Genomic DNA, 17113 nt, shown 5'->3' on the forward strand with positions numbered 1-17113 from the left:
GTATTGAGAATTCATGAACGATGATAATATAAAATAAACTGAAGGCAGATAGCTATTCCGATTGGGTCTGGCCACTTTTTATGCGCTCCTTAAAGTGCGTCGCATAAAAATGACGATGCGTGGAGGAATGTGTGTGCACAGGTGACCCCAACCGTTCCGCCATCTACCTTATCCCAACACGACCTTTCTCTCTCCTCTTCACCGGTGCTGAATGCAATGCGAGTGACAACACTCGAGGCAAATTGGAGAAAGTGGGCGTGGAGAGTGGGCGGTGGGGTCACGTGAAGGTGGAAGCTGATACATGTCGCTTGTTCTGCGTTTATGGGCCAAAGGCAAAAGTGCGTGAGTGGTTGTGACTATGTACAGGGGTCACTAAAGTATAAGGAAATTCCATAATCATTTAAACAAGAGTGTTGAAAAGGGGAGAATGACATTAATTACCGAACCCAAATGAAAGGGGTAAGTATTATAAACTTTTATAAAAATATAGTTAACTTAACATTGTAACACATTACCAATCAATTGACACTTTTAAACAATAAGTTATTAATAAAATGAATTAAGTACACATCGAACATCATTTCGAGAAATTACTGTTGCTCATATTTCGGTTTCCATCGTGTTCGTTGTTTTATTTGCCAGTTTTCTCTGCGTCTGTTCATCAGTGGCAAGTCCGCAATGCCTCAACTTTCCATCTGCACGTTCCTCCCTTCAAACGCATTTATTACAATGCTTTTGGGCCACTTTTTTCCGGCCTTTTAACTGAAAAATTGGCACGGCGCATCGCCTGGCATGCAAAGCAGCCGTTTTCGTTTTTTTCTTCTTTATTTAGCCACCCAGTTTTTCTCCCGGTTCTTTGTTGTTGCCGATGCTCCTGGCATTGTCAGTTGGCCACGCGCTCATCCTGACATGGCTCAAAAGTCGAGGGTTGAGTGTGGTGCGGTCGCGGGTAGAGGGAGTCCCGTCGCCGCCAGTGATTTGGTCTGCTTAGCAGCAACGGAATACTCATCGGAATGCCACAAATCAGTCCAACATTTCAATAAGGCACCCTACATGCTTCTCTTAAAGATAACTAAAAATACTGTTAAAAAACAACTTTTGGACGTATTACTCTTGTAGCTTGCCTTAAAAACGTAGTATCATTAGGTACGCTTTAAGGTCAATCTCAGATTCTATTAGGTTTAATCCCTAGTCCCATTCTAGGGCATTTGTATTGTTTATCATCGAAGCGTGTCCGCTTGACCACTCACTTTCACTCTCGAATGCTCATTGAAGTGTGTTCAAAATCAATTAATGGCATGTCTTGTTTGGTTTTGGCCAGAGGCATAGATTCACGCATGGCTTCGGAGTATGTCAAGTGCAAAGCAAACAAAACTTCAGCCAGCGACCCAAAAAGGGGCAAATCAATTTCCCCATCCCTCGGTGCTCTGATTTCCATTCACTTTGATAATGAGATCAAAACATCCAATATACGAATAGTTGATTCCGGTTCAGGTTAGGTCAATATTTGACTCGTTTTCAGCCACAACACACAACACAATTTTTCATGCCGCATCGCTCGAATGGACCTTGGACTTTTCCCTTTTTTTTTTAAATATTTTTTCTTTTTTTGGAAAGGACTCCAACTCCTCTGGCACTGTTCTGTTGTTTGCCTTGGTTCACTGAGTAGCCGCAGAAATTTCATTAAGTTCATCTTGCTGCCAGTGTATGGATGACAAAGGGAATGGGTTAAATGGAAGCCAAAACGACCCCGAAAAATATGCAAAACTGCAAAGGAAGGCGGAGTCTCCGGAAATATATTGTATCCCCAGGGAAGCCGAACTGCAGCTTTGTCGAGTTGCAAGATGGAGATGCCACACTGAGGGTCGAAAGCCAGATAAAGTTCTCTTGAAGAATTTTAGTTCGGAATGTTTGTAATATGCTTAATAAACAGCGAAACATTAAATATAACAAGAAAATAGAAACGAGTTTTGAGTACTTATAAGGTTTGGTATTACAGGCTCAAAAGCATTTCCAGGAAACTTTTCTGTCGTGTCCTTTGGGATCTTCTTCGAAATTCCTTTAATATCCCTAAGTCCGCTCAAGTGTCCCGGAAACTCGCGCGGCACTCATTAAACATGCCGAACCCGAAACGGATTCGCAGCCGGAATCTGAATCCGGCTCTCAAATGCGGCCAACTGTTGCTGGAACTCAGCTGGGGACTTTCTGCAGTGACAGGTCGCACTTTTGGACCAATTATACGGTTTGTTAACACACAAAACAGGCAAAATGTAATTACACTTTCTGCTTTCAGAGAGCGGAGCAAGAAAGGCGATGCCGCCTTTCGAAATCCGATTTAATATTGTTAACTGTGTGCAAAACTTCGTCGTTTCATTTTGGCAATTTCACTTGGAGCATTGAATGCACGCAACAAGATACGACGACTATGCAAATGTCGGAGACGTTTGGCAAATGCAAATTGCAATAGCAGCCCCTACTAATGCAATTCCGCGCACTTTCCCCCTTCCCCGTCGGGCATTCGAATACCCCTCAACATAAAGCCGCTTTAATACCCTCCAACTAATGAGCCTACATTAAGGAAATTCGAGAACGCAGCAATTTCGGAGGTGACACCTGCTGCGGATACACTGTGCAAATAGGAAGTAATGTAAAGTTATGATGCACATTGTTATAAGATCGAATATATTAACGATATAATATAATTTAATTTAATTTGTTATATTACGAAAATAAGCTGAATGTATATAATTTATTATCGCCCCTCGAATAAAAGTAACTTATATGCTTTCGTGTGGCAGTCGAAGACAGCTTGGCGTAGGAGAGCATTGCAGTTTGTCACGTAATTTATTAAAATGCTATACACACATAAACGGAGGGGGCGTGGTCGCTGGGGAGGGGCGGCAGATTGAGCTTAGAGGGACAATTGGCGTAATCATCGTTATGCCATCGTCATAATCAGCGCTGCCATTGTATATGCCTCGCCAGCAGCTCATTGATCTGCAATTATGGAACGTGCTACATTTGGGAAGGCGGTGCGGATATCGCCCCAATCCTTCCGATGGAAAGGGTTGTGTCACCGACCCCCGCTCTTTGCGGTTTAATTTAAATCCGAATTGCTCATTATTCGGCAATAAAACCATTAAATTGGTCGCTTTTGTTTAAGTAATCGAATTAAATTGCTTTGGCGGCTTTACAGGTGGTATACATATTTCGCCTTAATCCCTAAAACTATTAATAGAACTTGTATTAGATTTTAAAGTTGAGTCTTTAATACAAATTTATATTTTTTCAATAGTAAGATTAATTCATAATTTTTTAAACCGTTTATTTTACAACATTTTGTTAAAGAAATTACCCCCAAAGCCGCAACTTTAATTCCATGAATTCGTTTTGCTTTTCGTGGCTTTTTGTCGCCATATTACAATGCTTAATTTTATTGCTCGCTTTTATTGTTGTAATTTTGTGAAATCTTCGCCTGTTCTCAGCTTCTTTCGCTGCTGCTGCTTTCTTATGTTAAAAAACTTTTGCAATTGTGTGCGACTTGCTATCTGCGTCGCCATTGTTGTGTCTGTGTGTGCGGTATAAAAATTAGCCTCATTTTGTTTGGCTTTTGTGCTCTTCTTACCATTTCGTGGAACGCGGGGGGTGGCCCTGCAGTAAATCAAAAGTTGAAAATTATAATAAAGTCAGTTTTGCTCTTGCTATATCATGTGCCACCTCCCAAAAACCAAAGCTGCCCCCGCCCATTCTATCCACATCTGTCTCTGCTCAAGTTTTATCAAGTTCAGTTGCAGCAGAAGCCACAAAAAACTTATTTTCTCGCGCTGGTGCGGCTAATAAAAAGCCAAAACAATTTAGATTAACTGTAAATTGTGTTATTTTGTTTAGCCAGTGAGTGGATTTGTAGTCCTTGTTGCTGTAGCTGTTCGTAATGCTCGTTTGAGCTGGTAATTTGTGACTGCCCCGAAAAGTAGGCAACACTTTTGAAAGCCATGCCAAAAAGGAAGTCCATTCACAAAACTCCAGGCTGTAAACGCTAAAAATCAACTGGCAAAAGGGGCGTGGTGGCTACCAGCAGCTGCCATTGGGATAAATTATGCTTGAATAATTACAAGAAACATGAACAAGCTGATTTTGAATGGGTCGAATAATATGAATCGAGCGAAATGCACAGAGGCTTGCTACAGAAATGAGTAACAAATAAAAGCAATCAAAAAGGTTATGTTTATTTTCAAAATGCCTATATTTACTTAAATTCATTTATGATCGACGAAATATACTTTTAAAAAGTACTGAGGGTAAAAATTATAATTAACATAGTTTTCATTACCGAACTCTTTAAGCGACCCTTGGTAGTGTTGCATTGGAAAACAGAGGACATGACTTCCGCAAATTTCTTGGGCTTCCTCCTCCGAGTCACCGAATCGCTCGTCCTGTGACATTTGACTTGCTTTCGGTGCTGCTTCTTTGTCTACGAAATCGGTTGAAATGGCCACTCAATGCGCTCTGTTAATTTTGCTCCACAAATGAAACTGGGACCCTGGGCAAGGGCTTAGGCCGAGCTATCACTAAATGCGCTTGAATTATTTATAAAAGGCATATTCATGAGCACTGGCGCACTACCAGCAAGGTAAGTGGGTGACTGTGAATCCATGGGATTGGGAATGGGCATGGAACCTGGGGAAACGGAAATGTTAACTAGTTTGAGCAGAAGCGAAGCTGCTTGACAATGGCATTAGAATGTCGAAAAGTTTTAGCCCGGCAACCGCTTACTCACTCAATTAGCACGGTCAGCTCTCCAGCTTTTTATGCAAATCTCTGTGGGCGGCAAAATTCGTAATGGGGGCGTGGCAATGAGAGCCATTAGATGGTACATCAACTGTACATTAACTTGTCTGTTTTTGTTTCATTAGCAAGGACAGCAAAAGGGGAACACTTGGAAAAAATATGCCGCATGAATCAAAATTTATTGCATTTATTATTTTTAATTATTAATTGCGTGGAATTAATTGAAACTAAATCGTAACTAAGCTAAGTAAATGCTTACCTAAAAATATTTAAAGTGTAGATACACTTGCAATTACATTTAAACTTTATATATAAAAAAAAAAGACAAATTTCAATAAAAAAAATAAAAACTATTTACACTTTAATTATGAACTTTTTTAAATTTAATTTTAATATCTTGTACATTTTGAAAGCTATCTCTTTCCTAGTGTAGGTGACTTTGGAGGACTGGTCCATATCCTGCGGCTTCTTAAGTCCCACGTCCTGGCAGCTTGACAGCGGCAGCATCAACTGAAGTTGCAACAGCAGGAGGCGACCACAAGCCTTTAACAATGGCCAGCAAGGACCAAAGGCGAAACCGAGGCAGAAATAATAGGGGACAAGGCGGAATTGCGAGAATGTTATTTGGCTTTTGCATATGGAACGAATGATGATGGCACTTTCAGTGGATTGCCTGAATATCGAGTGCGTATGAAAGATGAAACGCACAAGGCAAAAAGGAGCAATAAAATATCAAGAAATATGGCCAATCGATGAATGGTGGTAGGTGCACTAAAAGTGCAAGGTAAATAACCAAAGAAAAGGATACACGAACGAAGAGAGTGGAAAGGTGGATCAACTTGCAATATCCACAGGAAAAATTTAATCTTTAACAGAATTTATTGAAACATTTTCATTAAAGGATGCAGTTTTTTAACAATTGAAATGTATCTAAATGCAATTTGTTGATCACTTAACAAACGAGTGGCATTTTAACCCAAACGCTTCGGTGCAATATGTCATTTCTGGCGGGCATCACTCAATCTGCCCTGAACATCCCCTCAATTTGCACCCACCACCACCCACTCTTTGGCTTTGTGCGTGTGACATATGCAAATATGTGTTTATGCATCGCTACCTTGACTTCGCTTGTCCCACTCCGCAGTATACGAATTTTCCTCCGTACAGTTGTGCATGAAATGTGTAAATACGTTGAGTTAGCAAATCAGGTCACAAAAATAAAACATTAGATTACTAATGGGATTTTAAAACTGTAAGTGAAATCATTTAAAAAATAAAAATTTATAAAATTATAAATAAATTGATGGTCAAAGAGTATCTTTTAATTCTAATTATAATTGAATTATAATTATACAATTATATTATAATTTAATTGTTATAATTTTATACAACTACTCTTATTTTGGCCCGTGCTGTATTTGTTTGTCATAATCAAATACACTTGCACGTTGGCAAAGGGAGGACCATAAAAGTTAAGTAAATATATAAACACGATTCGGCTTACGCTTGCCTGCCCGTCAGCCTCTTTATTATTGTTGGTTGTTGAATGTTGTTGCTGGTGATGTTATTGATATACGTGAATATATATATATATATATATATATATATGTATATATGTACTATATCAATACATATCTGTGCCGCACTCACGTAAATCAAAATGTTTGTAAGTTGAGTAAACAAAATTGGAAATCAGTTATGTTTTACTGCATTATAAACTACCCAATAAATGACCCCAGTGACTTTTAACGCCAGTGCACTTTGTCTGTAGATTCGAAAAACGTGAATTTCCATCTTTTTTTTTGCGCTGACCTTTTTCGTAATTTTTACGATAAATTGCGCGTGAATGATGCATAAATCAAACGAAGTTGAGGCATTTTATATACGAGCTCTGTCAAATGTATCGACCGAGTGAAAATTTACATAGCATGCGTTTTGGGTCCATCAAGCGGTGATAAATATGTAGGTGCATGGTAATAAGAGGCGGCAGAAAAATATGCACATGCATTTTTAACAACGATTTAAGGATGAATTTCATGAAAATCGAGCTTGATGAATAAAAATATCAATTTGGATTGACGGAATTAAGGGATTTCATTTGAGAGACAACTCAAAGAGCTTTGTATTTGAAGGACAGCTCATAAAGAATATATAACACGCTCATCAATGCATTACACGACATTTTTTAGGTCCAACTTTAATCTTTAATGTATTAAAAGGGGTTTTTTAACAAAATCAAAAGATTTATATATTTTATTAAAATTACTGTTTATTTATGACACATTTGTAGAGCTATCCACATTTAGGGGGATTACGGCGTCGGATCTATTCGCTCCCGATTTATATGAAAGTAGGCGAGAAAAATTAGGAAAACGGCCAATCCGACGAGTCCGCACCAGAAGCCAAAGGATCCGCAATTGAAGCCATCCCGGTATACCTCGCAAATGTCCCCGCCAACAATCAGATTCAGTTTATCCTTGACGCCAGGTGATCCAGCCATGGAATGTTTTTCCGGCTCCCCAAATTGGAGCCACAAATTTTGAAGTGTTTCCAAAAGGCCGAGAGTAATGTGTGGGCCACAGGCTCCTGGGATTAGGATTCGTGTACGCCGTGCCTCATCGAAAAAGTACGCTAACAATGATGAATCATCATGGAGGGCAACAGGATATGCCTGCAACGTAATTGAATTTAGTGCTAATGATGGCATTAACGATAGCACATAATATTCGGCATTAATTCAAGCAGACATTAATTGATTGATTATTTGATTGCATTATTGTCAATATCACAATTGCAATTTGGTCGCTCCGCTTCAACGGGTCGTCCTGTGTATCTGTATCCTGGGTGTCCGTCGACATCGACACATTCGCGATATTGAATGTTTGTCGTCAGGCCAACAACATTGATAATAATAATTTAGCACAATTTACACGATGACAGCCATAATTAATCGATGCAATCGTGCCTCCAAATAGCAGTTGAAACGGGGTTTATTTTGGGCACTGGAAATAAAACCGAACTGTTAAATATACTTAAATTGTTTTCATAAAATAACAACAAAAAAATGACATAACGTGAGCTATTCTGGGAAATTATAAAAGAGCTTCTTAAAATAATTATTTTAGTTACCATTGTATTCGCAGGACACCACAAATTCTTTGAAATAAAGATTTCACATGTAGTCTATTCTTTTCATTTTAATTCACCTGCCTTCCTGTAGCAGGTGAATGTTTGACTTAAGAGCCGAATAAAACTTGCGTTTTGCTAAAGAAAAGACGAGAGAAATATTTAATTTACATTTAACTTTCTGCCGCCCCTTTCCACTCAGCAATTATGTGGCCCGAGGAGATTCTAAGCGAAATTTTGTGCGCCCTGCAATTATACAAAAATTCTTCTCGGTCTCGTTTCTTTCTCGTATTGCATTATTCATGGGCAGGGGCTAAGCAAATTAAAAGCCAGCTTCCCAGCCCAGCTGGCCAAATAATTGTTTGAAGTTCGCTCTTGGCCTGGCCTGTAATCTGCCGCAGTTTTGGCCACTAATTTCGCCCTGAGACAAAACCGCCTACCGAAAAGAGTACTCCGAGTAAGCACTAAGCTCAATTGAAATTGCTTCTGGGATGGGGAGGCAAGAAGGAAGACTGCTCGAAATGCCGTAGAGTAATTGAAATATTGGCAGCGAGCTCAACTCGTAAATTATGCACCCGAATCCAAGCATAAAAAAAACGAGGGAATACTCACAACAGTTCGCTGTGTAAACTAAAGATAGGGAAAGAGCCAACTTTCCTGAGATTCCCTTTAATTTATAATTTATCAGTTTTGTGCTTTTGAAGCTGTTTTGGCTGCCCAACAAGAAAACTTTGATTGCGGTAATTAGCAAATTGTGCAACTCTCTCAAGGTCCACGCTCTCTTTTTCCTTTTCTACCTGGAAGGCAACCAAATTGAAGTACAAAGTTTGAGTGAAAGTGTATATTTTAAACTGCATTGCAACATTTAATTAGATATTTAACTAAAAGGGGCAAGGTCTTGGAAGTTTTTATGTTTAAAAGTAAGCTACCAAATTTAAGTACAAAGTTTGAGTGAAAGTGTATATATTAAACTGCATTGCAACATTTAATTAGAAATTTAACTAAAAGGGGCAAGGTCTTGGAAGTTTTTATGTTTAAAAGTAAGCTACGAATTACGAAAATTACATTCAAAAAACCTTTGTAATTGACTTATTATTATTTCTTCACATATTCCATATATTATAAGTAAACTAGCTTCTTAAACTACATTTTATTTTCAAATGTGTAGTGGGGGAGTTCAACTAAAGTTGTGTGAAAAGGGTAAGCCGGGTAAACCAATTTGCTCAGGGTCCCTAACATATCTGCCCGAATATATGTATATCGCACAATAAAATTGCCTATGTGGCAATATAGTTTCCTGTCATATATGTGTGTAGCTACTGCAGCAGGCAGCATCAATTTTGTTTCCGCCCGGCTTTTATTATTGTTACTTCGAGGCTGCCACAATCCGATGCCCAACCCCTGCTGCTTTTTTGCCAGGTAAAAACCTAAGCTAAGCAAACATACAAAAAAGTGTTAGTATGCTCAACGCGACTTTCGCCACCACATAACCACATCCCCCATCCCAGTCCCATCGTTCTGGCCATCACAAAATGTCCTTTTAGCACAGGACATATACACACATGCGTATGTAAAAATTTTCGACGTGATGTAAATTTCTATTGAATGCTGAATGGGCAGAAAAAATAGCTTTAATGGTCTTTTGGCCAGCCAAAGCGAATAGGAGATCCGGCATATAGGATCCCGGACAAAAGACCAGGAACCGAAGGCCCATCAGAATGGTCGACATTTGAATGAATTGTCGTTGAAATCGGTTGACCAGGTGATACCGTGCGGTTGGGCACCCAAAACTGTTCTACATATGCCAACTGTTTGACTGTCTGATTATTTGCTGAATAATAACCAGGAATCAAACTGAAAGCTTGCAGTTTGAGATGAGGTCAGAAATACAAGGATGCGATTTGGCAAGCCAATAAAGATACGTTTTCTGATTGCCTAGTATAATTTCAAAGTCTAATTCGCTTTTGTTCGGAGAACCAATTTATAAGTAGATACCCTTGAAAGCAAATACAAATTTAATTAAGTATAAACGTTATTCCATCGATTTAATTTTTACATTTGATATACAACAATCCCATTAAGACAATAACCCGCATTATTCTGTTTATCTCAGTCTCTTAATTGATACTATACACATAACAAACACTTCAAAAATGGTATTCGATTCTGAAACACTGCCATAATACCATTAAAAATAAGTGCATTAGGCATTCAACCAAGTTAAATGGTGAACAAAAACACATGTCGGCAAATCTATCAATGCCAAAACAGACCAATCAATTTATCCGATTTTCCCGCCGACACTTTCCCCATTTCCATCACTCAAAAAGCACTTTAAACCATTTACGTTTTGTCATAATTGCAAATTCCGTTATCAGATCATCACGAATAAACACAGACGCTGGCACACAGGAAACATGACCTTTATCAAATCAAACTTAATTCCCATGAAATACGCATCAGCTGCGTGCAACATCGTTGACCTTGTGCCCCATGCAAATCAGCATAAAACTGAAAACCAGTGAAAATTCCACACAATAACAGCACAAATAAATCGAGAGATAGGTCAAAAAATAAAACACAGCGTGACATGTCATTATTGGGACTTTGACAGGCAAATTCCAAAATTCAAATATTCCAAATCGATGCGATTGGGAGGGCGAACACTGTGGCATCAGTGTCCGTGTGTATTTTGTGGAACTCGGCGAAAATATTTGAATATGTATGGTGAATTGTACTTTTGCATAATTTGGCATGTAAAACATCTACAACAACAATGCGAAGCGAGATGAAAAACGTGCTGTTGGGTCAGAGGGAAAATTATGGAAATATTGCATCATGTGCCGCATGCCTGGAAAATTGTGCGGCTTTTCTATTTTGATTGCAGTTGATTGTTGTTTTGAACATAATACCCTGGTGATTGTGCCTCCCATCGAGCACCGAGTGTTTGCATTCTTTTTCTGCAAAATAGAATTTTGAACTGCATGTGGAGCTAATAAGTTAGCGGAAGTCAGGCTCTCTAAAAATCATTTAAATTATTCAAACATTATATATTATTCAATTTTAGGTATCAAACGGTTTTAACAATTCCTTTTAAGCAATTGCCCTCGAATATCGGAATTTGTACGGGCTTTGCACGTACTTAGACATCTTGTATTGCGGCTGCATTATAATTATGTACACATGCATGTAAAATAAGAAGTAATACCAAATATGGATTGCACTCATGCAGCAGGGGTTCGGTTTTTTACCTGCCCCACGGCGAGCTCGTTGTTTATGCTTTGGTGTCAGGGAGCAAAGTGCAGTTGCTTCTGTATGCAAATATGCCAAGTTTAGAATGCGATTTCGAGTGTTTTGCCTTCTTTGCTTGGATAAAATGTAGCCCATAGCCATAAATGCATGTAATGGTCACTTAAAAATGATCAAATATTTATCTAACTAACGTGCAGTGCTTTCAAGAAATGTAACTATAATAATACAATTTACGTAAATTGTATTGTTATTGTTTAACCTCTTTAGCCCTACGCATATGAAACGAACCTTCCATGCCTTTTTACCTTAGCTTGTTGTCAGCTTGCTTACACATTTCTCTTGCGCAAACATTTTGTTGTCATATTTATTTATCAACAAGCACCTGAATGCGGCAAACTTCTTTGGCGACGTCTCAAAACAGCGTAACAAAATATAATTCCATTCTCCCCAAAATTTATGTCAGCTTAGATACATACATACGTACTGCACATATAAGAAAATGTGGAAAATCGGCATGTAATCTCCACAAAAGTATGTTCGCTTCTGCACAAAATTAAAGGTGAACATACTGGCTTTAAGTTGTCTTCAGGCTTTTGTTTATTTCAATAAAAAAGCAATTTATAAAACCAGGTTCGCCTGATCTGCGACTGAAATTCCCGTTTCCCGCCAGTCGCCCACCTGAGTTATGCAAATATCTATGGCGCAACCGAAAAGTGCGTCTGTCATATGGGTCATAAAAGACACTTTTTATTGCTCATTCGACAATATGGCTGCACCCAGGGCTCGCCTTTTTTGATGTCAAATCTAAATAATTTGGCAATTTCGTGCTGATTTTATTACAGGCCACAAAAGGGCAGACATTAAAAGGTACCTAAAAAAATAATAGCCAGCCAAGAACGCAAGTTCCAACGAAGCCGTGTCACGTCGATAAGGTTTGATTAAAAATGTCCCATGTCATACATGGCGTATGAGCAATCTTTATCAAGTGCAGGGCAAACATTCGTTTAACTAAGTTATCTGTCCAACCTATAATACATATTTAGAATAAAAATTTTCCCCGATATCTCAAAAATTATTTAAAATGTTTCTTATGTAGAAAATAAAAAATTTAAGACAAAGCTACAAGAAATTTAAGGGTTACGCTAAGTGAAATCCTAATTATTTTGTACAAGCTAGATATTATAGGCACTTTCTTCGCTCTTCATTAAAATCAAGCCTAGGTTTAGCATTTTGAATAGGCTTTTTAACGAACAAATCTTAATAACATTTTCATTTTTTGTGCAGATAAAAATAAATGCTTGAACGTGTTCACAAATTAAATTTATCTCTGCCAGGAAGACCTTTCAAGTGACTTTTCATCCTACACTTCTTTTATTTTGTATCCAAAACTTTTCCCCATCCGTCTGATTAAACTTTGCTACTCCACTTCACTGAAGTGCAAGACAAGATGAAAGAAAAACTGCATGCGGTTGACTTAATTGCAGACATAAATTTATGCCGGTGGGCAACACGAATACCTGGGCCAAAAGACTATAACTTTTTCGGAAAAAAGGAAAATTAAATTGTATTTTTAGCAAGTGCAACTTTGTAGTGGAAAATTATTTAATTTGTATGCCATTTAACTAGCAAGGTTCAAACAAATTGAATGCACAAAAGAACATTTTTCAATGATATTTCTTTTTAATTATAAAATAACTTTTAGACATGTTTTTTTGTTTGGGCCAACAGGCTGGACAGGAATAACAAGTGGCATTGTTACTGCACTCTGTATCTCTGTATCTGATCGCAATTGATGGCCATGCCGTGTAATTAGCCACAAATTGTTTAGGCCCAGTTGAACAGGACACATTTACTGGACGGAGAAGGGATACATACATGGAGTCTGTAATGAGAGGGCGGAGGGAGGCGGGAAATGACACGAATGGAGCGGAAACCGAAATTTGTGTGCGCAAAACCAAAAGATGACACAATTTTGGATTCCACTAAAGTGCTTTGGCTTGGGCATGTATTTTTCGTATCAGAAATGAGCATGTGGCGTTAACTATTGTACAAAAAATTAAAAAGTAATTAAAAAAGCATTTATTAAATGGGTATTTACATTATAAGACTGAAAATATTGGAAACATAAATAACAATCACGAGTATTATTTTATGCCGTGAGTCTTCGCTCACGTGGTCAACTCTAGAGTGCATGTTAATCCTCTTCCCCCTTCTCACTTTTTCCCTCCCCACGTTTCAGCCACCTATCTACCGCCGCAATGAAGTAGGCTGCCCATGTCCTGGCAAATTAAAATAAAATTTCTGTCCCATTTTTGTTTGGTCGGTTCTTTCGGGCTTAGTCTGACCAACAAAATAATTTTTGCGTGTGTGTTTGGGACTTGCAACTTGTCGCCGCAAAATGAATTGAACTTTTATGGCTAATGACGTTGCACGTTGCAAGCGGCATGCTGCATGGCACACGTGTCGTATAGGCAATTACATAACATTTTCCGGGGACTTGTCCAACTTGTAATGCAGAGCGCTACTCCATCGATGGGAAAAAGTGCAGAAGAATAACTGAAAGTTGCAACCCATTTTGAGTTCCCAAATTTGGGGAAAATTTAGTATCTAAAGGCAAAAATAGAAAAACTTTTTTTACGAAATGTTTTGTAATATTTAATTTTTTAAATTATACAATTTATTTAAATATAATCTATAATTAATTTAACAGTTCGGTTTAACAAAAAAAAATAGTTGTGATAAAAATGAAAATTGCGCAACCTTTTCGAGCATAAAACTCTTATATTTGCTTTTCGGTTTACAAAACTGTTACGAAATTCAAATTTTTCACATGACTCTGATATTGTATTAAATATAAAACAATTTTTGGTATCCAATGAAAATATTTTTGGTCTTCTGCCATGGCTGGGAAGTGGAGAAAAAATTGCTAATAAATTGCATTGAAATGTTGCGCATACGCAACGTGGCACAAGCGAAAGACAAACAAGTTTGCTCTTCGGCCACATCCTTGCATCCTTCGTCCTGTCTGTCTCTCCGTGTGCGTAACAGGTGCAGTGTGAACAGCAGAAGATGGAGAGGAGATAGAAACTGAGTTTTGTTGCCGTCTCGACTGCTGCTGCTTTTCCTGTTGATGCTGCCACAACTCAATTTATTTCAACATGTACTTTTGCAACAATGAATTTCACTTTAGTTGCTAATGGATTTCGCATAGAAGGCAGTCGGGCTGCAGTAGTAGTAGCTGCACCTGAAAGAAAAAACTGCATTTGTGAAGAGCATTGTTAAGTTAAATAAGGAAAAATTATTTTTAAAATTAGATAATAAGTTAAATTCTTTTGTTCTTCTCTTTTAAAATATAGCACAATTACACGAATACAAAAATATCAATTAATTTTTTTTATTTCAACTTGATGATATTTAATTAACTGTTCAACCAACTAAAACTAATTATTAAATAGATAAACATAAAATCCTTTTTCAAATAAGTATCATTCTTGTATTTACAAATATGGAAAACATGTTGAAAATCATGATCTTAATAAATATGATATTCTTTTTAACGGTAGCTATTTTCCTCGGTGTGTTGCGTGGGTGTGTTGGCATCAGTAGTAGTGCCCCTTTGCCGCCTCGTAAGGGTTAATTTTTTTCGGTTCAGCTGCTAAGGAACTGTGTCGAGTCCTTGTCCTTTCGCTCCTTCGGTGTCCTCGTGTCTGCGGTAATGCATTTTGTTTGCTCGGCTGCAGCAACGCACCCACAATGACAAATGAAAGTTGACGCACTGCCTTATTGAGACAAACGAGGAGGGACTATAGAATAGACGACGGGTATACATAAGTGCTGCCTTTTCTGCTCCGGCTATAATCATGCAAATTACCGAAAGGTTGCCACAAAATGAGCACTTTCTCAATCCTGCAGCAGAGTAATTAGAAATGCACCGACGGAATAAGAATGGGCCCAGAGGCAAGACTGCTTTCACCAATTTCTCGTCTATTTTTTACTTCTGCCTGCAGGAGAACACTTAATTAATTTTCTTTTAAATTACATTTGCCTGGACACTTGTATCAACAGTGTCCTGCCATTGTCCTGCCCACGACTGATGCTCATTTCGAAGCCGCCAGACCGGCATTCAATTCATTGTTGACTCGATAGAGTAAACTCAGCTCCAGCTCTTGTTTCTGGTCTTATTTCGTTGCTGAAACAGCAACCATTGCATTTGCATAGACTGGCAGGACATTGTTCTTGCAGCTAAGGACACTTGAAGTTGTCTTAGTTTCTGTTTCGGGCTCTCTGCCATTTTGCCATTTGCCCCAAAATTCAGTTAACAATTGCGTATTACATGGCTGGCAATTTCGATTGCCTCGGTGTGGGTTAAGCTAAGAAAGGATTGTAAATTCAGCTGGAAAAATAAATGTTTTCAATAGGCTTTGGGGGACTTTATAGACAAAACGGTTGAATTTTAGTTCAATTGATTGCATTAAGAAGAAAGAACTTCTAAATTCAACGATATATTTGATTTTTGTTATGCTAAATAAAAATTTATCAATGGCTTTTTTTACTTTTACTATCCTACTATTGACTGATCTTCCTCGTTAGCTTTAAGTGTGTCGTAGTAGCTTATAATTTCTAATCTTATTCCTGTAATTTGTGCAATCATTAAACGTTTATAGTCCGCAATTAATTGAATTAATAGCGCACTCACTGCAAAACTCTCTCACCCTCAGCTGCATTTAATTTTCACCCATTTTGGGAGACAATTTCAGTCCATTTCACTGCGGGATATTCATCAGACCGCAGTTTCCGCTTGTTGCTCTCCAGGTGATTTCGACTCCATTCCGGTCTCTTACCGTTGTTGTTGTTGCTTGTGTGTGGCAGGAACCACTTTTGCTGTTGCTGTTATTGTTGTAGCTGCTATTGCTATTGCTATTGCTTTTGCCATTGCTATTGCTGGTTGGTGGCGACTCCTTAGTTACACATGACATGTGTCAGGTGCAATCAAATACGGTTTCAAAGCTTAAACGCTTTTGGCGCAATGCGTGAGAATTTCAAACGGTTTTCGGTTGCCACAGGAGCAGCCATCGCCTCACGTGTCCCAAATTGTAGGCTCGCAGGACCATCTCCTCGTATCCCCCATATTCGAGTCCAATATTTACTTTTGTGGCATTGCTTACTAATTGAATTTATGTACAAAATTTTGAAACAAAAGTTTGTTTGCCTCCAAGGAGGCGAAATGTGGCGAAAGGAGGTTGCTATAAGGTGGGATTTCGAAGAAAAGGCAACACATGTGTGCGATTGAAATCAGTTTTGGCAGTCGCTGCCTAACCATCCCTCGCCTCTCCTTGCCACATTTTCACAGCTTGTCTTTGGGGTTTCCCCATTCTACCAAGGACATTTTAAAACAATTTGTTCGCTTAATTTCGAGACACGTAAAGTTTTTTAATTGTGTACAAATTGGCAACAATTTCAAAGGGAGCAAAAAGAGAATACCACAGAGACAAACTTAGCTCGACCCTTAATTACTCAGTAATATCTAACATATTTAAATATTAACATTAATTAAATATAAAGTGAAAATTTAATATAGTTATATATGCGCCAAAGAAAAATTGCAAGCACATTGAAAAAAAGATAACCATATATTTTATTTTATGTGATCCTTTTACATTCCTTTTCAAACGAGCGTGAAAATCTTATACCCCACAGATTTTACACAGAAAGACGACATTGGAAAGTCGTTGCCAAATTCGGCGTCACATGTTGCACTTCTCAGCCTGCCATAATTGCTCCTAATTGAAATGCGAAACCCGCCACGAAACTGAGGAGAAATGCCAGCCATTCAATTCGAGGCAAAGTTCTCCAATTTGGTTGCAATTATTCAAAGGACTCATGTGTCTTAATATAAATTTATGTTCAAGCGTTGCAACCGAGAAAAATACTAATTTGCACTTGGGAA

General features: G+C 38.2%; 2 protein-coding genes across 2 annotated transcripts; both read right to left on the minus strand.

The window, feature by feature from the left end:
* Positions 1 to 7031: 7031 nt before the first annotated feature.
* LOC6614470 lies at positions 7032 to 7355 on the minus strand. The gene has a single exon (XM_002038867.2). The coding sequence runs from the start codon at positions 7286 to 7288 to the stop codon at positions 7100 to 7102; it is 189 nt and encodes a 62-aa protein (XP_002038903.1). The 5' UTR covers positions 7289 to 7355; the 3' UTR covers positions 7032 to 7099.
* An 8530-nt stretch (positions 7356 to 15885) lies between these two features.
* On the minus strand, positions 15886 to 16309 carry LOC116803627 (putative uncharacterized protein DDB_G0283223). Its single transcript, XM_032727727.1, has one exon. It carries the CDS (start codon positions 16140 to 16142, stop codon positions 15930 to 15932), a length of 213 nt encoding a protein of 70 aa, XP_032583618.1. The 5' UTR covers positions 16143 to 16309; the 3' UTR covers positions 15886 to 15929.
* Positions 16310 to 17113: the final 804 nt, after the last annotated feature.

This window comes from Drosophila sechellia, chromosome 2L (assembly GCF_004382195.2).
Source record: "Drosophila sechellia strain sech25 chromosome 2L, ASM438219v1, whole genome shotgun sequence".
Taxonomy (NCBI): Eukaryota; Metazoa; Arthropoda; class Insecta; order Diptera; family Drosophilidae; genus Drosophila; species Drosophila sechellia.